We start from the raw sequence: 24,496 nt of genomic DNA, 5'->3' as shown, positions 1-24,496 counted from the left end.
TCACCAGTGAAGTGAGGAAACAGACTGCCACGTCCAGCTCTAATGAGCAAAACTGCACAAGAGAAGGAAAATGTGGGGTGGGTGGGAAGGGGGCCCATGGGAACGGGCAGCTCCTGAGCACAGTTGTGGGTTTATGGCAGTTGGTTTCTTCTTTCTTTTTTTTTTTCTATAATTTTTATTGGAGTCTAGTTGATTTACAATGTTGTCTTAGTTTCTGCTGTACAGCAAAGTGAATCAGTTATACATATACATCTATCCACTCTTTTTTAGATTCTGTTCCCATATAGGCCATTACAGAGTATTGAGCAGAGTTCCCTGTGCTCTACAGTAGGTCCTTATTACTTATCTATTTTATATATCGTTGTGTGTATATGTCAATCCCAGTCTCCCAATTTATCCCTCCCCTGGTTTACCCCCCAGCTGGTTTTCTTATACTTCATAATTTACATGTTTACAGATATTCTTTCAAACGTACCCAATGTTACTTTTTCAGAAAACATTTAACTATGGGCATGCGTTTAGTCCCTCGATTAAAATCACACCTTTGGAAGGCGGGGAGGCAGCAGCCCAGCAGGGCCAGGTTCATATCGTTTCTCACGGGTGAGGAAGTAGAGACCCAAGACAGGAAGTGACTTGGTCAAGATCCACAACCGGGGGGGCAAAGCAACAGCCAGAACTCATTTACGGAACAAAAGGCATGGGTCACCTCAGGGACCATAACCCTAATGTGACTTAACCCCCTGTTGGGCTGCCCCCCGCAGGCCTAGAAGGCCTGCACTTGCCCAGCTTCAAGATCAAAGGAAGAGCCCAGAGTCAGTAAGAGAGACATGAGTGGTTTAATGGATGGGGGAACTTACACGTTTGAAGCAAGGTCCTGGAGCGACACCCCACTGTGTGCATCGGATGGGCGAGCAGGACATAGCAGCAGTCTTTGCTCCTGGGGCAGGGCAGGGGTAGGGGGTGGAGATTGCCAGTTATAGGGGGATTGAGGCCAGGTGGGCTCATTTGTTACCAGGGAAACTAGCAGAGGGGCACGCCCCTCACAGCCCCTTAGATAAGAACGATCACTAGCTGGGGTCTGGGGCAAGGACATAGGAAGATCAGTCATGTGCGTAGGGTGTAGGTGAAGCAGCACTGGTCGGGCAGGTGATGTACAGAGAGCAGCATGACCACACAGCCCCCATTAGACAACCTGCTCTTTCCCTGAAGTTCTCTCCCAGCGGTTCACATCTCCTCTCCTCCTCCGCAGGTGTACACATCCTATCACCCTCAGCAACTCATCTAGCGCCCACCGGATCTGTTAACCCACCAGCGATGCAAAAGGCAGGTGGTGAGCCCAACAGTGGCCCAGCTGCAGGGCTCCCCCTGGCCCCGCCACGTACAAATGCAGCCCCATCTCGATATGTACACTCAGACTCACATGTTCTTCACACTCAAACATCTTTGAAATCAGGCTCCATTGCACAACCGCTATCGATCAGGGCGGGCAATTGGAATAGTGTCAGTATCACCTACCTGAGCACCATCAAAAACAGCATCAAACCTGCAGGGTGGGCGTCAGCTTTTCAACCCCTAGGAACCAGAGTTGTAGTTTTAGGGTGAGTCCAGTACATTTAGCCACATTCCTGAAGCAGGTGTTAAAAGTAGACTAACTTGATATCCTTGTAAAGCTGGTTTATAGCACCAATGATTTTGTTTTTATAAATTCTTTTAAGAAATGCTCTCATCCACACACTTATTGGCACGGAGAATAACACTAAGCAACTAAGCCCGTGTGTCACAACTACCGAGCCTGAGCTCTAGAGCCCACGAACCACAACTACTGAGCCTGCATGCCACAACTACTGAAGCCCACGCACCTAGAGCCCGTGCTCCGCAACAAGAGAAGCCACCGTATTGAGAAGCCCACGCGCTGCAACAAAGAGTAGCTCCCACTCGTCACAACTAGAGAAAGCCCGTGCGCAGCGACAGAGACCCAACGCAGCCAAAAATAAACTAATTAATTAAAAAAAAAACAGAACAGATTTGCTAATGCTCCCTGAGATCATAAAGCTACAATTTCAAGTGTTGGGTGTCACGACTTAAAAAGCACGGAAAGCAACACCGTAGGCGATGCGTAGCAATCACAGGATGGATTTTGAATGTTCTGGTGTTATGCGCAGGGGTCCTTGTGGTCTGGGATAAAATTTCCATTAACAGCATCAAACAATGGGTGAAAAGAATGCTGCATCTCAAACAAATTGGAAGAAAAGATCGTTTGCTCTTGATTTGTTAGGTGACTACAAAAGTCAACGTTCAACAGTGAATTTGAAGTGTGTGCAACACTCATGAAACATGAAGGTAATGGGGGAAAAGCTCATTTCTTGGTTTATAGATGAACAAATTTGAAACACATAGCTAATGTTAAAAGGAGGTACTTTACCATCTCATCTGCAACCCTAAAAGTTAAATGTTTAAGTTGGGCAGAAAGAAAGTTTTTGGGAGGATCTTCCTTCACATTGGAAGAAGAGGCATTGTCTGTTCAATTTAGTCTCAGTATAGTCAAGCATACATGATATTAAAACCACAAAAATTGACGAGATCATTCTATTTTCAAAAAAGCAAGTACCCTAATTTATCTTAATAAAATGTGATTAAAAAACAGAATTACTATCTTCATGGGGGGCTTACGGAACCAATGCACTGAAGTTAGAGGCAGTTACCACTAGTCTGAGATTTAGTATCTTTCTTATATTAATTCAAATCCATTTCAATTAGAATCTTAAGGTTATCCAGCAAAAGATAAAGTTTATATTCCCAAACTTTTTTAAAAAATCAAACTTTTAAATACATGTGAACCATATCTTACTAGGTAAATATGTACCAAGGGCTGCTGACAGTAGAGCAGAATTTCATCATCAATTAATTCAACACTCTCAACAGGAATTTGACTGTAAAATTAAGAGGCAAGGAAAGTGTTTATACCTTTTGACTTAGTAGGCATACTTCTGGGTTTCTAAATAAAGCAATTAAATAGTGGAATGATTGCATAATTATGATATTCCACTCAATGAATTATTACACAGCTATTTTGAAATGGTAAATATCAACACTACATTTAAGTTACTTGTAACACATATGAGAAGACTGGATGGGAATATTAAAAAAACAGCTAGTATGTCAGGCAGCAAAAATTGCAAGTGACTCTTCCAAAATTTTCAGCAGTGTTGTCTTAGCACTACTTTTATAGTAAAAAAAAAAAAAAAATTGACTATCTAATACCATGTTGTATAAGCATACGGGGAAAAACATAGGCACACACTATACTGTTAACATCAGTTATTGATTGGGTTTAGGGGAGAAGACAACTTTTTTCATTATGTATCTTTTAATTTTTAAATTCTTAATAGAAACATTTTTAAGTTAAAAAAATTTTAAATGCTTCTTGAAAACACTCATGCCCTTACCATAAAATACAATAACAAATTGGCAATTTGGCCTATATGAGTTAAAAAAAAAATAGTATTAGCACCCATCCCCTTCTACAGTAAGTATCCTAAATGGTGCAATCGTATTCATTGCCCAGAGCCTGCTTCTCGATTTTAAACAGTACACCTTGACGGCAGCCATGGGCTGTGCTGTTTGTGGAGTGACACAAAGGCGCGTCACGGCAATGCCACATAGAAAACACACCAGCAGATCTAGTAACCACACTGGTAGCCTGTAGAAATCTTCAGGATGAAAAACATCAGAGCAAGGTCAAGCTTTGTATTCCTCTTTATTTAAAAATCAAAAAACTATTTTTGCGATGCAACCCACACTTTCCCCTTCTAAGTAGCTTTTCAGATCACTTTCAAATTAACTACAAAAAACCCTTTCTCCCAACAGAAAGGAAAGCTTTTATAGTAAAGTATTGAGTCATCTCCTGGGATCCCAAGATATGCACCTGATATTGAGTATCTGGATAGAAAGGGCAACTCTAATTTTAATCTTAAAGCGCAAAGCTGTCAGTGACTAAGAATCACCAATGTAATTTGAAGGATTCATTTGTTCTTTTATGCTTCTTTGAGGTTCTTCCGGAGGTGCATTTATAGATTTAGAAGGATTAAAGGAAGCCATTCTAGAACAAATCCCTCCAGAGGGCCCCAATTACAAGGTCATGCGAGGAACCTGGTGGAAACTCTGGAAGACTAGGGTCTAAGGGACAAAGGGTCATTCAATTCAGTTGCTTCTTCCCTTCACATGGAAGGAGGGAATTAATTTCTGTTCCTTTAAGGTAATTGAGAATAAATTAAGAGAACAACTGTTTTTCAAACTGAACGATTAGAAATAGTTTCTAATGAGCTTCAAAACCAAATTATCTACTCAAGTATTCATAACAGCATTTATTCCTAAAAACTAAAAAAAGTGCAAATAACCTAAACATTTCTCAGCTGATGAACTGACAAAACAATGTCATACATTCACACAACGGAACACTGTTTAGCCATGAAATAAAGCATTGACACATGCTACAACATGGACGAACCTTGAAAACATTAAGCTAAATTAAAGAAGCCATTCACAAAAGACCACATATTGTATGATTCCACTTATGTGACATATCCAGAAAGACAAATCCATAGACACAGAAAGTAAATTAGTAGTGGTGTAAGCTGGGGAAGGATTTTTTGTGAGATGCTGAAATGGCCTAAGATTAGATTATAGTGACGGTTGCACGATTCTGAATATACTGCAAAATCACCAAACTGCAATCTTTAAATGAGTGAATTTTATGGTATGGGAAACATATCTCAATAAAGTTGTAAAAAGAAAAAAAAAGACCGTAACACTAGCTGTTTGGTTTTAGCAAATCAAACATACAAATGTAAGCTTAATTATACTAAGTAGGGAAGGAAACTGTATCAACATAACTATTAAATAATTATCTAGAAGTTCAAATCCAATTACGCCTCAAAAGAAAACAATTCACGCTTCTACCGAGCAGTTACAAGTTCCAAATACATAACACTGTCATTAAGCAGATAGTAGAAATGCCTTTTAATCCTTGACAGCTGTGTCCATGAGATCCGTGATCGACTGACTGGAGTTTCACTTTCCAGTGATTTCAGGGGCAGCACATCCTGAGGTAGCTGGAGAAAGTAAGTCTATATATTTAGACAGTAACTGCTTCAGAGGGTTAGCGTAGCTTTTCTGAAGGCTCACCTAAGAGTGTATAGAAAGGCTGTAGTAAGGAAGCTCTCTTTAGAAAATCGTGTTTGGGATTGGTCTAAATTAGGGGGCCGAAGCTGGAAGAGAATAACCAGTGGTCCTTCGAGATTCCCATCTCTATCAATTGAATCCACCTGAAGGGGTACAGCCCAGAAACCTGTATATTTAGACAAGCTCCTCCGGAGGCTGACATGGCAGGTAAGGGATCACAGTCCCGGTCAGCACCCCTCAGCTCACCAACAGGAAGGCAATTAAAGTAAGAGGTGCTCCCCTTTACTAGTTAGATCATCTCTTTTCTTTCTTTTCTTTTTTAAAAATTTTATTTATTTATTTTTGGCCACGCTGTGTGGCATATGGGATCTTAGTTTCCTGACCAGGGATTGAACCTGCGCCCCCTGCATTGGGAGCGTGGAGTCCTAACCACTGGACCGCCAGGGAAGTCCCCTAGATCATCTCTTGATATTCTTAGTTTCCTACCAGTATATCTTCTTACAGACAAATAAATTAGAAGTGATCATTTTTGACACATTAAAAATCTCTTGAACAGGGACTTCCCTGGTGGTGCAGTAGTTAAGAATCTGCCTGCCAGTGCAGGGGACACGGGTTTGAGCCCTGGTCCGGAAGATCCCACACGCCGCGGAGCAACTAAGCCCGTGTGCCACAACTACTGAGCCTGCGCTCTAGAGCCCGCGAGCCACAACTACTGAGCCCGTGCACCTAGAGCCTGTGCTGTGCAACAAGAGAAGCCACCGCAAGGAGAAGGCTGTGCACCGCAACGAAGAGTAGCCCCCGCTTACCGCAACTGGAGAAAGCCTGCACGCGGCGACGAAGACCCAACACAGCCAAAAATCAATCAATCAATCAATCAATCAATCTCTTGAACGTTGTGAACATGGGATTAATACATCAGGCATTTTTTATGTTCTGATGGGATAGCAAAGAATTCTTTTAAAATGGGAGATTATCTTTGATAGTCTTTAAAATGTAATCTTCGGTCTTAGTCAAGAGAATAATGGAGTCTTAGGAGCGATATTTAAGTTTAATTTAATACAAACATCACATACTTGAACCTTCTCGGAAATGGTTCCTTCATCTTAACTAAGGAAATGGAAAACTATTATGACTTAAGTGTTCATTCTGTGATTTGTGTGTTTGGACAAGCTTAGGCAGACAGCAAAGGCTCCAGAGGTCCTGCCACCAATCCTACAGCATTGGGAAAACGCTAAAGCCAAGTCAATTCTCCATCTGGCAGTTCCATATGAGCTGCGAAAACAGTCCAGTTAGTCCTTCAACTCCACATCATCTAGATTCCTCGGGGTCTGGAATCTCGGGGTTATTTTGACTTTCCCTGGACAGCCTCCCGGGACTCACGAGCTCTTCCTCCGGCCCCTTCAGTTAGCCTGGGCAACTCTGCTCTCGGAACCGTGGAAGTTCAACATCGTCGTCACCAGCTCCGGGAGGTCAAAATCGTGCTTCCACCCCCAGTCCTTCCGGGCGTTGCTATCATCAAAGTTCATTGGCCAACTATCGGCTAGGACAAGATATGGAAGAGGAGCTTAAGTTATTCAGGCTCTAGATTTGCAAAAAGGTCTAGAACATTTTAAATAAAGGATTATCATCCACGAAAGAAACGTCCTATTTGAAATCCCCCCTTGAGCAGAGCAGAGCAGCTATTATGGGCACACACACAGTCACCTTCTTAGATTAGAAGTCTGTCACCTCGGAGGAAAGTCTCATGCAGACCTGTAAGGTGGGGCTGCTGTGCTCAGATGGCACTCACACAGGGGCACAGTCACAGCCTTTGAGAACCCAGGGCTGCTCTCCTACTACACCTGCTGGTTTTACGTTTAAACTGGCAAATGGTGAAGTGAGAACAAGCTGTTTATTTGGACGGTTCTAGTTCACCCCCTTTAGACATCATTTCCCAAAACCGCAGCATCTGCTGGCTCTGGTGCCACAGCAGCTCCTTCTCCAGAAGGTGTCGGGCCCCTTGGGAAGGTGCTGAGCTCTCCTTATCTTCCTCCGTTTATGTTCTCAAGGACTCGTGGGGCAGCCTGAAGCTTAATTTTGGCTTTGAGGGGTTCTGCAATGGTGTACCAACCTATGGCCTGTCGGACGGGATCCACGTTGTAGGTGATCTGGAATTCTGGAACGTGCTTGAGAATCTCCTGGGCCAGCTCCGCGGGGGTGAAGCTCATGGCATTGACATTGTAAGTCCTCATGGAGAGGGACTCTGCTGGGGCCTCCATGACCTCCAGGGTGGCCCGGAGGCAGTCATCAATATACATCATCGGGAGTCTCGTGCTGGGTTTCAGGTTGCACTCAAATCTGCCATTCTTGACGGCGTCATGGAAAATCTGGACGGCGTAGTCTGAAAGAGAATCTGGTCTGTGGGTCTTCTCATAACAAAATGGTGAGTGAACCTCTTGCATTAAGGCAGTGGTTCTCAGACGTCTTAGTCTCAGGACCCTTTTATGTGCTTAAAAATCACTGAGGATCCCCAAAGAGGTTTCATGAAGGTGAGCTGTAGCAACAGCTACTATATCACAAATCAACTGAGAATTAAAAAAAAATTTCTGCATTTTAAAATGACAATAATAAACCCACACATTCACATGTATAATATTTTATGTGAAAAAGAACGCATTTTCCAAACAAGAGAAAATTTAGTGAGAAGAACAGCGTGTTTTACATTTTGAAAACCTCTCTACTGTCTTAATGGGCGACAGCGGGAATCTCTGCTTCTGTGTTCAGTCCACTGCGCTACACACAACATGTAGCCTCTGAAAAACTCCACGGTGTCCTTGTAAAGGAGAGTGAAAAGGGCAAATAACATCTTAGTACTGATAGGAAAATTGTTTTGACCTCCTGGACCCCTTGAAAGGGTCTCAAGGATTCCTAGGGGTTCCTAGTGCATACTTGGAGATGCATCACATTAAGGCAAAATTTTTTAAAGTAACCAAAACCTATTTTAAAATCTCTCAAATTTTCATTGAAGATATTCAAAGAAATGGGAAGATATCCCATGCTCTTGGACTGGAAGAATTAGTATTGTTAAAATGGACATACACCCAAAGCTCTCTACAGACTTACTGCAATTCCTATCAAATTACCCATGACACTTTTCACAGAACTAGAAGAAATAACCCTAAAAGTTATATGGAGCCACGAGAGACTCAGAATTGCCAAAGCGACCCCGAGGAAAAAGAACGAAGCTGGAGGCACGACCCTCTCGGACTTCAGACAATACTACAAATCTACAGTAAAAAACCCCTTGGATTTTGTCAAGTATCTTTTACACTGTATCTCAGAAGCCCTCATATGGGAGGGATCTCTAATGTGGGAGTTACTGAATATAACACATGCTCAAGTCCAAAATGATAACAACAACAGTGTGGAAACGGTAGGGAGGGTCCTCAAAAAAACTAAAAATAGAACCACCATATGACCTGGGTACATATTCGAAGAAAATGAAAACACCAATTCGAAAAGATACACGCAGCCCAATGTCCCTTGCGGCACTATTTACAATAGCCAAGACATGGAAGCAACCTAAGTGTCCATCGACAGATGAATGGATAAAGAAGATGTGACACAACGTGTATATATATATATATATATACACACACACACACACACACAATGAAATACTACTCACTCATAAAAAAGAATGAAAATTTGCCATATGCAACAACATGGATGAACTTGGAAGGTATTTTGCTTAGTGAAATAAGTCAGAGAAAAACAAATAAATGATATCACTTATATGTGGGATCTAAAAAATAAACAGACTAGTGAATACAACAGAAAAGAAACAGACTCCCAGACATAGAGAACAGACTAGTGGTTACCAGTAGGGAGAGGGAAGTGGGGAAGGGCAAGATAGGGGTAGCGGATTAAGAGGTACAAACTACTATGAAGAAACCAAATAAGCTACAAGGATACATTGTACAGACAAGGGAATCTAGCCAATATTTTATAACTATAAATGGAATACAACCTTTAAAAACCGTGAATCACTATGTTGTACACCTGAAACGTATACAATATCGTAAATTCACTATTCCTCGGTAAAAGAAAAAAGAAAAAAATGAAGTTAAGCAGGCCTGGTGCTCCAGTCACCAATGAATAATACAGGCTCCTAAACAGACAAGTAACCGACGGCACTAGAGATGAGCAGTGACCCACTCTCATTTGGGGGCAAGCTTTTCTGAAATAAACGCTAAGACAATTCGGATAAACAGCAATAGGCACAATGACAAGAGCGGCGGGAGCAACGCTTATGTTCTTTCTGAAGATGCAGAGTCCATTTTAATAGAACTCTCTGTACGAAGAAACAAAGGTAGATTCAAAGAAAGAGGTTTTTCTTTTCTGGCCGCACCACGTGGCTTGTGGGATCTTAGTTCCCCGACCAGGGATTGAACCCAGGCCCACAGCAGCGAAAGCGCCGAGCCCTAACCACTGGACCGCCGGGGAATTCCCAAGAGGTGATTTCTCATTTGGTGTCTTCCTACATTGTGGGTAACAAACTCGAATGTCAGTTTGACTCCGGCACTGTGGGTGGCCAATCCCACTGGACTTACAGCATCGGCATGAGTTTAAGTTTAAGTCAGTAGGGTTCAATGAGCTTCTCAGATGCACTTCCCAGAAAGGATGCAAAAACTCCGGTCAGCATACGACTAAAAAGACAACAGATCCATCTCCACTCTGCCCGGCCATTAGAAAGCTTATCTTATGTGAAAAAAGAAATCGAAAATAACACTTACCAGTCGTTCCTCCTCCAGGCTGGGAGTCAGCAGAAATGATTCCAGGATATCTCAGGCATCGGAAATCTAACCCATACCGGTAATAATAATACTACAAAAAAGAGAAAACTTACTTTAAAAAGAATCTTTTAAATCAGGTAGAGCAATGCAAAGAAATAACAGCCTTCTCCTGAAACTTCATCCCATACAGTCATATTAAAATCCTCGTAGAACTTCCCTGGGGGTCCAGTGGTCAAGACTCTGTGCTCCCAATGCAGGGGGCACAGGTTCAATCCCTGGTCAGGGAACTAGATCCCACATGCTGCAACCAAAAAAAAAAAAAAAAAAAAAAAGATGTTGCAACGAAGATCCCGCGCAGCCAAATAAATATTTTTTAAGTGAAAAAAATAAATAAAAATAAATCCTCCTCAAGGAAATGAAGGCTCTAGAATTGCTAACAGTCACTCATTTTTCTTTAACAAATAACCCTGAAGTTTTTATCTTCAAAGAATCGTCATTCTGCTGATAACATCACTAGGCGACACTGTAAATAACAGATCAGCCGAGAGTAAGGATTTCCAGCCTTTCTTTGGAAGGGAGACCCTGCACACAGTCCTGAACAAATCTCCACAAGCCTGTCCTGCGGTGCAGTGCGGGGAGGAGTATAGGGAAAGATGGTGACTGTGATATATTAGACGAAGGATCAGAAACCGGCTAAAATGTGCTATAGAGTTATAAAGACAAAGCGTATTAAAAAATAAAACCAAAAAGATGTCTGGGTTATTTTAAAATTACCTCTGATAACTACCAATATTGGGAACCTGAAAGAACAGTGCAGTACAAATAAGATGGGCAGCAAACCAAAGACGGGGTGCCGTTCGAGGGGCGTGTACGAAGTGTTGTGTTAGCACAGGACTGAGGATTCCTCTGGAGCTGTCGGTACTGACCACTTGGCAAACACACTCAGTCCCCGAGCATTTCTGGGGGCAGAGATTAAGGGAGGGAGAGAGTCCCCTCCAAGGATGAACCAGCAGGTGTTTGAGGCAGAAACAGAAAAGGAAACACTGCGTCATCTTGCCAAGTGATGCTTACCTCGCCCATGAGCTCCGCGTGGACCTTGGACACCCCGTAGATAGTCCTGGGTCTCTGGATACAGAGATCGGGGGTTGGGTTCCGCGGAGAAGTAGGTCCAAACGCCCCGATGGTGCTTGGCACAAACAATCGCAGACCGTGCTCCTCGGCAACGTCCAGGACATTGTGCAGTCCTGAAACAAGCAGATGTCATAAACTGGGAAACCTCTTCCCAAAGAACTGGGAAATCTGGCAGACGGGTCATCTGGGGCAAGATCCAGAGACTCACCAGTGATGTTCACAGCTCTGGCCAGGGACACGTTTGCTTCTCCCACTGCACTGAGCAGAGCGCTGTAATGAAACAGCCAGGTGACACGGTTGTTCACCACGATCTCCCGCAGATTCTTGTAATCCAGGATGTCGGAATAAATAAACGGGCCTGCAAGGAGCAGTGAAACCAGGAAGTAAAAGAGTTCCGAGCTTGAAAAGCTCAACAGATCTTTTCCCCTCCCCCGCTGACTTTGAATTCCACTGGTACCGACTTGATAACAACAACTTGGACACTCCCCAGCACTTTCCTTACGGAGAATAACAAACCCCAGCCACCCCACGGCTAACAGCAGCTAATGCTTATACAGGGCACACACCTGCTGGGTGCTGTTCTAAGGGCTTTCTGTATGTTTAACTCTCACAGCCTTCGAGGCGGATATTTTGTTGATGAGGAAACTGAGGCATAGAGAGGTTAAGTAGCTTGCCAGTATCAAACAGAATAAAATTAAGAACTGGAGTAATGACCAGGCAACTGGCTTGAGTTGCCAAACCTATAGGCACACAGAGATTTCACCCTGCTTAAAAGTTGCATAGGGCTTCCCTGGTGGCGCAGTGGTTGAGAATCTGCCTGCCAATGCAGGGGACACAGGTTCGAGCCCTGGTCTGGGAAGATCCCACATGCCGCGGAGCAACTAGGCCCGTGAGCCACAACTACTGAGCCTGTGCGTCTGGAGCCTGTGCTCCCCAACGAGAGGCCGCGACAGTGAGAGGCCTGTGCACCGCAATGAAGAGTGGCCCCCGCTCGCCACAACTAGAGAAAGCCCTCGCACAGAAACGAAGACCCAACACAGCAAAAATAAATAAATAAATAGTGTTCCCTTTTTTTAAAAAAAAAAAGTTGCATAGTTTAGGACTTCCCTGGTGGTCCAGTGGTTAAGACTCTGCGCTTCCAGTGCAGGGGGCACAGGTTCAATCCCTGGTTGGGGGGGATCCGCATGCCGCGTGGTGCAGCAAAAAAAAAAAAAAAAGTTGCATATTTTAAAGGAATAGAGAAATGGGTTTACAAAAACAAAAAACCCACCATGGTATAAAAGAACTATAAAGTAAGAGTTCACCACACCTGGTTAGGCTAGAGGCAGAGCCGATGTTTTGTGCCAATTTCCCCCACTTTCAGCAAATTACCGCTCTTCCCCATGGTAAACAGCAAAAGGCTGACACAGAACCAGGAAGGACTGGAATTATAAAAACATCTTTAAGGTGTAGACAACCTGACTAGAGGAGTCTGGAGTCTGTGTGTGTGCACAGTAGTTTAAGAACAAGTTCACGTTGAAATATGTGGATTAATTTCTCCAAAATTTAAAGTTCCTTTCCCTCATTTCAGAACTTGATTTTTGTTTGCTTTCTCTCTGAGCTAAGTTCACTAAAACTCTGAAAGACAGGAATCAGTTTTATCCCACAGATACTGCTCCAAATAATATCCAAAGATACTATTCCCACAACTTCATGTCAAGGTCTGAAGAACTCTCCTGTCCTTGGATCCCTTGAACAAGCAGTAGCTGTACCGTAGGCTTTTTACAGAACTAATGAGGACAAAACCATGAAACATTTTTAAGTGGCACAGGTGTGCCTCAAATACTCCTCTTTCTTTAATTCACAAGCCTGGTTATGAGCGGTGACACCGATTCTGGGAGCTGCCTCTCTACCTGCTCTGTGAGCCTCTTACCACTAAGGAAGACGTGCTCAGGGGGCTTCCGAATGTCAGACAGAATCACGTTGTCCTTCCCAAATCGTTTCCTAAAGGGAAAATCAAACACACGAGTTGGTACACGGAGGACATAACAGGTCCTATGAAAACAGTCTTTCCAACAGGAACTGTCATGTCCCGTCAGCCTCCAAATCCCTCCTCTTCACACCTTTCTTCCCTCTTGTCCTCAACTCACAGCCCTGCAGTTGCAGACACACTCAGGGCTGCACCTCCTGCTTCTACCTCAGCCCATTATCATCCCGGTATCTGTCACCAATTTCTTCCCAGTGCCCCTGAGTTTTTCCCTTTGCCTCCCCGTTCTTCTCTCCTCTTATCCTTTTATCCCACTCTCCAAATCCCACACTGTTCCTTTTAGTTTCTACACATACAATACTTCCCTCTGCCCCCAAACATCTGAAAACCAAGTGATTTACTGAGAGGCAGGTCTTACTTTGCCTAACCTAGCAAAGGCAGAGGGCGAAGGACCAGCTTGGGGGCTGCTGAGTCGAGGACCTGAAACATTGTCTGTGATATGAAGAGGCACAATGAAATGCATTCCAAACGGTCATCTACATACGATATCTTAACGTACGCAAGAGGGGAGAGAAGCAAGAGGGGAGAGAAAAGATTCAATGGTTACATGGGGCCAAAGACAAGCCCTGAAAAGCTCAGAATTTAAATGGAAACTTTGCGAGCTCTTACCTCAAAAAGCTAGCAAGCCCCACTCCAAGCTGGCCAAGACCCCCTGGATAAAGAAGAAAAAAGTGAATCTTTAATCTAAATCTAACCAATTCAATTATTCCCAGTATGTAATAATAGAAGAAAACTCCACTGGCACTCTTAGCTAACTAGATAAAGCCCCAGGTTGGTCTGATAGAACGGAATTACCTCCTCGGAGCTATGACAGAGATCGGGTACAGGTAAGATTAATTCCAGAGACAAAAGTGCTCTCCAGCACAGAGGGGCTGAGGGGAAGCCAGGGTACAGGTAAGAAGAGCAGGGCCTTCCTGACCTCCTGGTCAGGAAATCACTACGAGCTTCGCCTTTGTTATTTGATGGGCTGTGAAAATTATCTGCTACGGGTACCAGAACACTCAAAGCTAGATATAATAGTTTGATATCAACCTCTGCTGAGATTATGCAGAGCACCCTCCTTCCATTAGACCTGGAGAGGAACAGGAAGGGAGAAAGAAAGAAGGGACAAACCAAGAAGTCACCTGAAAAACGGGGCAGATATCTGGATGGGCAAGGAGCTGCTCAGAACGTTAAAGATGAGTATTACAGCATCTTAATTTGGACGCTTACAAATGCCATTGATGGAAATGGGAGAGCTAGGGGTCTGGGAACACATTCAGGGGAATACAACCCTAGATTCCATTTGGGAGAAAGTAAGAGGCAGGAAGATATGGACAGTGGGATTTCCTGTAAGCGTGTGTTAACATGGGACTGAAACCAGCCCACTGACGGTAACACTGGGCCCTGGAAGATGCTTTGTTGGTGCAGGGAGGAGGGAATCAAACACACAGACAAGAAGCTGGGAGAGCCAGGGGGAAGTGCAGAGGGAACTGGCCTCACTGGAAACCCAGTTACAGCAGGAGAGGAAGAGGAGGTGCCAGTGAAAGAAACACACACACACTGAGGAATGTAAGAAGGATAAGGACGTGAGGCCAAGGGATGAAACTCTGGCAAACAGAGGACAATAAAACACGTCAGTCAAATCAGAGGGGGGCTTGAGTCAGCTGCAAGGACTTACGGACAGATGGTCAAGTCTGCAGCGAGCAGATACAGAACCAGGTGTTGGGTGGCTACGAGGGGAGAGGGGTCAGCGGGCCAGTCCGTGGACAGTAAGCCGCAAGTGTCACGAGGTGACGGTGAGGCGTTCCTCGGGCCCTGGGCAGGCCCTGGCTATCTCTTCCATACACATGTGCAGGAACTGCCTGGCCTGAGAAGGCTGGCCAAGGAAAGACGCGCCTGATTCCAGAGGCCACGTTCTACCCACACACCTTGGCTCCCAGGCCCTTCCTCGCAGGAAAGGGGAACTGAGTCGCACAGCAGCTTTTTGGGCCTCTTCAGGTTCCCAGATCCTCCCTTCAGACAATAAAAGATTTGGGCAGGGAAACCAAGCCCTGGCAACAGCGGCAAAATAAGGACAGGGGACTTGTGCTATTTCGGAGGGAGCCAGGAGTGGAAAAGGGAGTTTCTGATTAATAAGTGTTACCTGGCGGCATGTTAGACATTCCAATAATAAATACACCGGCACACAAAGAAAATAACAAAGCCACAAATGTGGAAAAAAGAAAAAAACCCAACCTGTAATTAAGACGCGCGGTTGGTCTGCTTCAGAGAACGAGGTAGAGTGGTAGTTGGCATCCGCTGGAATCTGCTGAGGGGAGGTGCCCAGAAACCGGCTGGGCAGGACAGGAGCCTGGCAGCCACAGGCCGGTCTCTGTAGCATCCGGCTGGCAACCCGCCACAGCATCCAAACGACCGGCATGATCTCTGCAGACACTGCAACACGAAAGGAGCAGAGCTGAGAAAAGATACAAGCACCCCCCCCCCCAATGTTCACTGCAGCGCTATTTATACTAGGCAAGACATGGAACCTAAGAGTCCACCAACAGATGAATATGGATAAAGAAGGTGTGTGTGTGTACATACACACACACACACACACACACACACACACACACACACACACTGGAATATTACTCAACCATCAAAAAGAATGAAATAATGCCATTTGCAGCAACATGGATGGACCTAGAGATTATCATACTAAGTGAAGTAACCTAGACAAAGACAAATACCACATATCATTTATAGGTGGAATCTAAAATACAATACTAATCAACATATCTAAGAAACAAAACAGACTCACAGATATAGAGAACAGACTTGTATCGATAGTTGCCAAGGCGGGAGGCTGGGTGGGGGAGGGAAGGAATGGGAGTTTGGGATTAGCAGAGGCCAACTATTATATATAGAATGGATAAACAACAAGGTCCTACCGTATAACACGGGGAACTATATTCACTATCCTGTGACCAATCATAATGGAAAAGAATATGAAAAAGAATATATACATATCTGTATAACTGAGTCACTTTGCTGTATAGCAGAAATTGACACAACACTGTAAATCAACTATATGTCAATAAAATTTAAAAAAACAAACAAAAGAAGCAGAGTTCAGTATGTCACTGCTTACCCTCCCGACCCCTCAAAACACAAACCCTTTAACCACAACTAACACTAAGATCGCCGACTCACGAGCAAAGCCACGTTCTGGATTCGTGAATCGAACTAGAGAGACTACTGACTGCGCAGACAGGGAGCCAGTCAAGAGCCCGCCCCGTGAGCCCAGCCCTGTGAAAAGGGGATAAACGTCACTGGTGCAAAGTGCAGGCAAACAAAGACTGGCCGAGATTTAGGACTGGAGCCGCACAGGGCTGACACCAACTGGGATCTAAAGTCACGGCGGAGGTTACTGCGTACAGAGCCGTCCACGACAGGAACATCATGGATCCCGCAAAGGCCTCAGATCTTCACAGCTGTAATCGTCTGTCCACGTACCATCGAGGAGCGAACAGGTCCCCGATTAAATAACACAGAGCCCTGTGACTCTCGTGCTAACTCAGATGTTATCGTTAGGATGAACCAGACTAGAAAAGCAGACAGTTAAGGTGAAAAGGCCCCCGGCAATACTGAGTAAGCTGTGACTAATTTCTGTTTCACTGCCAACTCTTTAGGAAGGATCATTTAGAAAAGCCATTTTCTCCTCTGTTCCCAGATCATGTATATTTCATTGCAGTCCAGCTCCCCTTCCTAGTCAGCTTTACCCAGGCAAGCATGTCACAAGAGCAGATCAGAGCTACTCAGTTCTAACAGCGACCTTCCTGCCCCCAGAGCTCAGGCCTTTGCACTCTGCACACTGCCCGTGGCCTCCACGTCTGTCAGCCATCAGATTTCCAACAGCACTGGTGGATGAGCCTTCAGAGCGGCCCCAGTGCCCAACCCCCTCACAAAAAAGTGGCCAGATCTCAACCATCTTCTATTTTGCATCATAAAACAAGAAAAAGTAAACCACACTTGGAGACATTTCCCATTTAGGGTCTGAACTTAGCCCCTCAACCCAGTGCCTTGAATAGGTAACAGTAATTCTAAGTTAAAACCGCCAGAGGTATCAGAAGCTTTCCTGCAATCCCTAAAATCCAGATTATACAAACAAAAGGGCAATACAATCTGCTGAAACCCTATGCTTGAACACCCTTTTGTGAGCCACAGAGGTCTTGTTCTTTAGGACACCGAAATAAGGCGGGGCAGAGCCCCGATGGCTTCTGTCGGGTCAGGGGCTTGGCCCACCAGATCCGCAGCCTGAGACGCAGCCCCGCCAAGGTCCTGAGGCCCTGCATCCCAGCTAACTTTCCAAACAAGCAGAAGACAACCTTCTGATGGTACATCTCCGGATTGGAAGGGAGGTCGCCATAGGAGAGACCCCAGCTTTTCTTCCATCATCCCTTCAAACCATCTTTGCAGCCACTGCTGACACCCGAGACCAGGTAAGAACTTTGATTCTTAAAGTCACTTATTTCAGCAAGTTCAAGAGGATGGCGAGGAAGCCAAGAAGCAGCCAGATTTACCAGAACATCTGAAACTCAAAGACAATTCTCAGTTCCCAGAAGCAAAGTAGTGATGGCCACAGGTGAAGAAGTTCGGTTTTTTTTTCTTTTTTTTTCTTTTAAAGGTTGAAGACACTGGAGTCTGGGAAAAGGTAAACCCTGAAGACATGAAACAGGGATGTGAAATACGTACGACTCAGTTCATCTTCTCTTTCCCCAGAAGGGGAAAGCATGAAGGAGGCACAAATTCTTAATTGAATATAAAGTATTTTAGTTTAACAATGTGGACAATTCATGCTTGAGTTGGTTCTTATTCCACTACTATTACTAGCTAACATCTGATGTTCACGACAGGCCAGAGGCCTGTGAATGTCTTTCTGAATTACAGCATTTAACCATGGCAAGCACCACCCCTCTCAGGGAACCCAGTTCTTAACCGTCAAGCAGCTCTACTGTCCCTATAATGGGATTGCTTTGATTAACAATGCATGTACATTAAAAACAAACCCAAAAAACCCTCCAACCATCTACCGCATGTAGTTTTTTCAAGTCAAGATTATTATCTTGCCACTGCCAAACTCAATTTGATACTTTTAAGGCAGCAGCTCTCAAATTTTCTGGTCTCTGGACTCTTTTACACTCTTAAAAATTGGGGACTACAGAGAGCTTTTGTTTAAGTGGGGTCTATCTAACAATGTTTGCTGTAGTAGACAACAAAACTGAGAAACATTTAACCTATGAATGAGTTCATTTAAAACCAATAAACATGTTAAAATAAACATATTTTATGAAAATAACTGTATTTTCCAAAACAAAAAATTTACTGAGTGGCACTGTTTTACATTTACTTGTCTCTTTGATGTTTTCCTTCATAGAAAACAGCTGGATTCTCACATCTGCTTCTAACTCAATCTGTCTGCTGCTTTGATTGAAGTAAATGAAGAAAATCAAGACTCAAAGCAAAGCAGTGGGGAAAGGAAGCCGTATTTTGAAAGCCTTTTCAGATAATTCTGGATACTCATCTTGGATATCCAAAACTCAACACATGCTAGTTTCTTCAAGGTTAGTTGCAACGTAGAATCTGAAGCCATTATCAGTAAACTTTTGTACCTGCTACATTAAAACCCACTGGCATATCTAATGCTTTGAACACATCTTTTTTTTTAAAGATTTTTTTGATGTGGACCATTTTTAAAGTCTTTATTGAATTTGTTACAATATTGCTTCTGTTTTATGTTTTGGTTATTTGGCTGCAAGACATGCAGGAATCTTAGCTCCCGGACCAGGGATTGAACCTGCACCCCCTTCACTGGAAGGCAAAGTCATAGCCACTGGTCCGCCAGGGAAATCCCTTGAACACATCTTTTACTCCTGCATGGTTTTGTAATTTCATACATTGTTTTTTGGAAAATATTGGTTCAGTAAGTTATGCAGAGCTTCCAACTGTTAACACACTTCACTGTACAATACCCAAAAGTCATACTGGTTGCTATCACTGATCTCATCAGAAAATTCCTAAGTATTGGGAAGCTGTCAAATTCACGGTAGTGGATACAACTTAACTTGCAACAAATACCTTGGCAGGATTGCTTGGTTCATTCTTTTAAGAAAATGTGTGCCGATTATCCAGGTATGAATAACCATCGTTTGTCAGTCATTCTTTCAAGCAAAAATGGTTCTCTATGAAAAACAGGGACCAGTTCAGCTCACAATTCAATCACACAAAACGCTTTCTCTCAAGACAACCATCATATTTCAATATGGAACAAGTACATCCACTTACCACATGACACGTTAAAAAGATGTCTCTAGGGTCAAGATTTAATAAAATCAGTCATTTCTACTGCTTCATAAAGGGCATTCTTAAGTAAAGCTTTCCATTTTTTAACTTTATTTTTCACTGGAAGTACATGGCAGTGAAGAATACCATGACTTCTAGTACCACTTAGTGCCACTGCCTTGATTCCTGCAAAGGCACCAGTACTTTCAGCAGGTGTGACTTGTGCACCGTCAGTGCAAATTCAACACAGTTGTTCCGGAATAAACCATGAAATTCAAAAAAGTTATTCCACACTGAATACTTTGGCACTATTTGTGTTTTCTGTCAAACGTTCACCAAAAAGATATTCTTTGATAATTGCTTTGGCGCTGATACCAGATAAATACAAACAAAATGGTAAGTGCAGCCATGACTACAAATTCTTCCATTTGTAAGGAAAAAATACCCTTCTCTGTCAAGATACCAAACTAGTCTTCATGTTTGCAGCTAAATCTTTAATTTGACAAGTTACTGTATTATTAGAAAGTGGCAGTGCTATTATTTCTTTCAATGCTTTTTCATCCAAACAAGGTTTTATTGTGTGTTTCTCCAGCCACTGCAATTTGATAACCTATCTTAATAGCTTTTTCTTTTCTAGTTTGGAAAGCTGTACCAAATAATTTTTGGTTTTTAAAGAGCTCATCATATCTACATTTAATTCATTTGTTTTATTTTTCTTCAGATGATGAATGGTTGGTCTAAGAATAATGCTATTGCGACCAAAATACTATTCAAAAAAGTTCTGTGGCATCAGACACATATGGTAAATTTCTGACATCCGTAAAACTTGACGAAAGCCTTCATATTTTTATGTATTATTTAGTTCTGCACATTTATTTGGAGTAAATTCCTCTTTTCATGAGTCAGAGAACTCCGTTATGTCATTGTTTCATTTTTTTTTCAGCATTTATACACATGGTACAGCTATGAGTTGAAAAAAATCGAGTGTTCTAATATCCCCCTTTTTAAACCATTGATCTATCCTTAAATATAAAAAAAATATAAATTAATATCCTTTTATGTTAGAATAAAATATTAAGTTCAAAAGAATTTTTATACCATTTAAAATTTTAGAAAAGTTTTAAAATCAAGACTATAAACTTTTTGTTCTTTTTCCATATACCCACAAGACTCAATTTAGGGATTTCAAAGTAATGACTTATTAAAAGAAAACAGGCCCCAGAGATGACAGCAGCTATAACTGCAGGTAGCTAGTAAGAATGCAAAGAAGTACTAAGAACAAACAGAGTTCATCTCTGAAAATGCACATATTTATACTCTAAGCCTACTATCCTTAGAAGATTCTAGAAACACAAGAGTACACAAGCACACATCTCATTAGCCATCAGAGGAAAAGCTCATCACAAGCCATTTGGCCGCTAGAAAACTCCACCATACACCTGAGAGAGAAAGAATGAAAAAGGCAGTCTCTTAGTATTTTTTTTTAAATAGCCTTGACCTCATGGACCCTACAGAGGTCTCAAGGAACCCCAGGGCTCCCCCAGATCACACTTGAGAACAGCTGTTCTAAAGTAAAACTTGCTTTGCCAAGCTAGTTATTAAACTTATACAGGGGAACCGTCCAAGATGACTGAAGATCAGATGAGAGTCCATAGACCTTCTCCCCTAAGCACCTTGCTTACTTTGACTCCAAGGGATGAAAAAGAAACTGGCCAACAGACATTCCTCCTTAAATAATGGAGCGTCTCCCCGGCCCAAGCCTCCGTTACATGACTCTTCCCATCTCCCGGCATTTACCCTTTCTGCACTTACCAGAGCAGAACTCTAAGAAAGCAGTGGTGTCAGGAAGACAGTGGGGGTGATAGAGATACAGACTCAGAGCCCAACTGGCCTTGACTGCTTGGATGTGGGGCACCTTGTGAAGGAATGGAGGAGAATAACACAGCCTTCCAAGTTGTGCTGCTGTAAGCACGGGCTTTCTGGAGGAGCAGGTCAGGTAAGAAGACAAACGAGCTTGGTTTTGGACATGTTGGTTTTAGGTGCCAGGAGCCAGTATGGCTGCCTTTCCCATGGAGCTGTGAGTCCCACTGAGCAGTTCCTAGCAGTGCCCGATGCATGTCAGAACTCAACCACCATGTCAAACAGGTAGGCAGGAAGAAGAAACCAAGAAATAACAGGGGTTTGTCTACATCACAATAAACAGAATGTCCCCTGTTGTCAGAAAACATGACTTCTGTTTCCTGGGGAACAAAACCTGAATTCAATTGCGATTGCTCTGAAGACAGATACTTCTATTTCAGAAATATTCAAAGAAACTCCAATTTGAAATATTGAAAACCAACGAAATAGGCCCTTTCCCTGAGAATGCGCCATCAGCTTCCCTTAATATTCTTGCTGTCTTGTGTTTTCCCCAGATTTCTAGCTCTAATCATCCTTAGCCACGGAGACAGTAAATAAAGATGTATTAACGTCTCCAGCACATTTAGCCTGAAGCTAAAAGCATCCAGCCTCCAACAGAGGAATGGAGAAAGAAAATGTGGTATATACAGACAATGGCATATTACTCAGACTTGAAATAGGAGATCCCGTCACATGCAGCAACATGGATGAACCTGGAGGACATTATGCTGAGTGAAATGAACTGGTCACAAAAGGCCAAATGTGGGCTTCCCTGGTGGCACCGTGGTTAAGAATCCACCTGCCAGTGCGGGGGACGTGCGTTCGACCCCTGGTCCGGGAAGATCCCACATGCTGCGGAGCAACTAAGCCCGTGCGCCACAACTACTGAGCCTGCGCTCTAGAGCCCGTGCTCCACAACTACTGAGCCCACGTGCCTAGAGCCCGTGCTCTGCGACAAGAGAAGCCACAGCAATGGGAAGCCCGCGCACCGCAACGGAGAGTAGCCCCCGCTCGCCGAAAGCTGCACGCAGCAACAAAGACCCAATGCAGCCAAAAATAAATAAATTTATATTTAAAAAGGCCAAATACAGTATGATTCCATTCACATGAGTTATACCAGTTATCTAAAGTAATCCAAAAAATCACAGAAACAGGAAGTAGAAAGGTAGTTGCCAAGGGGTGGGAACAAGGGGGAGGGGATACGAGTATTCAATTAACAGGCATAGCTTCAGTTTTGCAGGATAAAAAAGTTCTAGAGATCCACTGTGAATATACCTGACGGTACTGAACTGTACTCTTAAAAATGGTTAAGATGGTAAATTTTGTGATGTAATTGAAGCCACAACTTAAATTTTTTAAAAAATCCAGCCCCAAGAAATGGTCAGTGCATACATATACTACTGAGGAGCTAGAAGATTCTCCCAGTGGAGATCAACGCCACCCCAGAGACCCATCAAACCCCCGTCCCGTCCAAACTCCCCAGCCCTTGTCTCACCGAACCCCCTAAATGGTTCTTTTCCCTGTGCTTATAAACCTGCTGAAACCTATTATTCTCCTCCAGCCTTTACCTTTCCTTCCCATCTCAAGGATCTCCAGAGAGTTCCCTGCCTCTCCAAGTGGGGCCTCTTACTCTGCATCCAGTGGAACTGCTTTCACCAAAGGTCAGTCACTGCCCAGTTGACAACTTCCTGGCCCCGGAGAAGTTGTTAATAACGCTTCTAAGGACTAATAACGCTTCTAAGACACATTTGCAAGGCAGTCTCCGCTTTACATCCTCCAGTTCATTAAATCATAAAAGCAAACGTGTCCTCTTCCTAGTAATGACCCAAGGAAAAATCAGGCACCTCAACTACTGAGCGCTGACGAAGCACCTGCTTTCCTGAACTCTTATTTAAGCCTCAGAGTAACTCTGAAGCTGGGATCTTTTCTCCGTTTTGCAGAAGGAATTTTGACCCGCCCAAGGTCGGGCAGATACTAATTACCAAAAGGAGGGGTTGCAAACCAGGTCCGTTGAGTCTCAAACCCTCCTTCCATCACCCCCACTCTTCTCCCTCAAGAGAAGAGATAACATCAGGTACCTAAGAGAGAGGACAGAGGAAACATCCTCGTGGTGGCGCAGGGGGCACCTTCCCCGCCGCCCCTCCTCCCCTACAGCTCGGTTACTCCTCCTCACCGCTCCCCAGGAGGACAGCACCCTCGAGCCGAGGGCGTTCAAGGCCAGACACGGCCCTCCCTCGCCCGCCGTGCGAGCCTGCGTACACTACCTCGCCAAACCTCAAGTCTCCCCATCCTTAGAAAAGGGGAAAATGATCGGACCACCACATTAGACTGCTGGGAGGATTTAATAAAAGCAATTTAGAAAAGCACTTAGCAAACTGCTCAGTCAGTGTAGAGACTCCATCAACCAGCTGGTAAAGTCTAGACTTAAGGTGGGGTTGATCCGAAAGCCAGAAAGGGTCGGAGGAATAAATCCCGGAGCTCTCAGTGTGAGCTACATAGAGGGTTTTAGAGGGAGATCTGGCTTCGCGGAGCGGGCGCCCCCATACTCCCTATTACGCGCGCCGGCCCGGGAAAGGGAACCCAAGAAGACGCGGGGACTTGGGCCGCACGCGGGTCTCCGGCTTCCGCCTCCCTGCATGGCTGGATAAACCGGTTTTATGAGAACAGCCGCTCCCGCCCCTATTCTCTGGCAGGGTGTGCCCTTCAGAAAAGTAGGAAGGGCCGGGCCGCACCTGGCGACCCCAGCAGTGCCCCGGCCCTCCCCCGGCCTCCCAGCTCCGCGGCGACTGCTGGGGACCCCCGCTCGCGCTCGGGATCGCTGGGTCTCCAGTCCTGCGCCGCGTCACACCGATCGGGCCAGCGGGGGCCATGTGGTCAAGAGGACCTGCACAGTCAGCCTCGGTTCTGAAGAGGCTCAGCCCCCGGGGTCAGCCGCCGGGGAAGCATCCGGCCGCCTCCGCACTGACCTTCCGACGCAGCCGCCCAGAGATGCCGCGCTGTTGCGGCGCCGGAGCTGGAGCTGCAGCTGCACGTGGCCAGAAGTCCGGGAGCGCGGAACAGAAACTAGAGCTCAGCGCGCGCGGCGCCTTTATAGTCTCTGCCCACAATCCCGCCCCCTGGCGCACCAATCCCCTTCTTCGGTCCGGGCCGCCCTGGCTTGGGCGTCGGATCACCAAGT

At 44.4% G+C, this 24,496-nt stretch overlaps 1 protein-coding gene across 2 annotated transcripts; it reads right to left on the bottom strand.

Annotated features, from left to right (window-relative positions):
* Positions 1-3,749: 3,749 nt before the first annotated feature.
* On the bottom strand, positions 3,750-24,399 carry LOC137228197 (L-threonine 3-dehydrogenase, mitochondrial). 2 transcript variants are annotated; one of them, XM_067745323.1, is made up of 9 exons: positions 24,285-24,399; positions 15,331-15,528; positions 13,723-13,765; positions 13,000-13,070; positions 11,296-11,445; positions 11,028-11,200; positions 9,957-10,047; positions 7,292-7,561; positions 3,750-6,721 (listed from the first exon to the last, which is right to left on the bottom strand). In XM_067745323.1, exons 2-9 carry the CDS (start codon positions 15,512-15,514, stop codon positions 6,582-6,584), a joined length of 1,122 nt encoding a protein of 373 aa, XP_067601424.1. In that variant the 5' UTR covers positions 15,515-15,528; positions 24,285-24,399; the 3' UTR covers positions 3,750-6,581. The 2 variants fall into 2 exon arrangements, with proteins under 2 accessions (XP_067601424.1, XP_067601425.1); XM_067745324.1 differs by lacking the exon at positions 24,285-24,399 and adding an exon at positions 16,272-16,300.
* Positions 24,400-24,496: the final 97 nt, after the last annotated feature.

Source organism: Pseudorca crassidens, chromosome 7 (genome assembly GCF_039906515.1).
Source record: "Pseudorca crassidens isolate mPseCra1 chromosome 7, mPseCra1.hap1, whole genome shotgun sequence".
Taxonomy (NCBI): Eukaryota; Metazoa; Chordata; class Mammalia; order Artiodactyla; family Delphinidae; genus Pseudorca; species Pseudorca crassidens.
Note: the sequence above shows the minus strand (reverse complement) of the source record. Positions and strands in the feature narration are given on the sequence as shown.

What these genes read in the sequence shown, in the direction of transcription:
- LOC137228197 (XM_067745323.1), bottom strand. Translation starts at nt 15,514, where the DNA reads ATGCCGGTCGTTTGGATGCTGTGGCGGGTTGCCAGCCGGATGCTACAG. An exon ending in GGGCTTGCTAGCTTTTTGAG is followed by an intron (nt 13,071 to 13,722) that starts GTAAGAGCTCGC and finishes TTTTCCCTTTAG; the next exon opens with GAAACGATTTGGGAAGGACA. An exon ending in CAGAGCTGTGAACATCACTG is followed by an intron (nt 11,201 to 11,295) that starts GTGAGTCTCTGG and finishes TGCTTGTTTCAG; the next exon opens with GACTGCACAATGTCCTGGAC.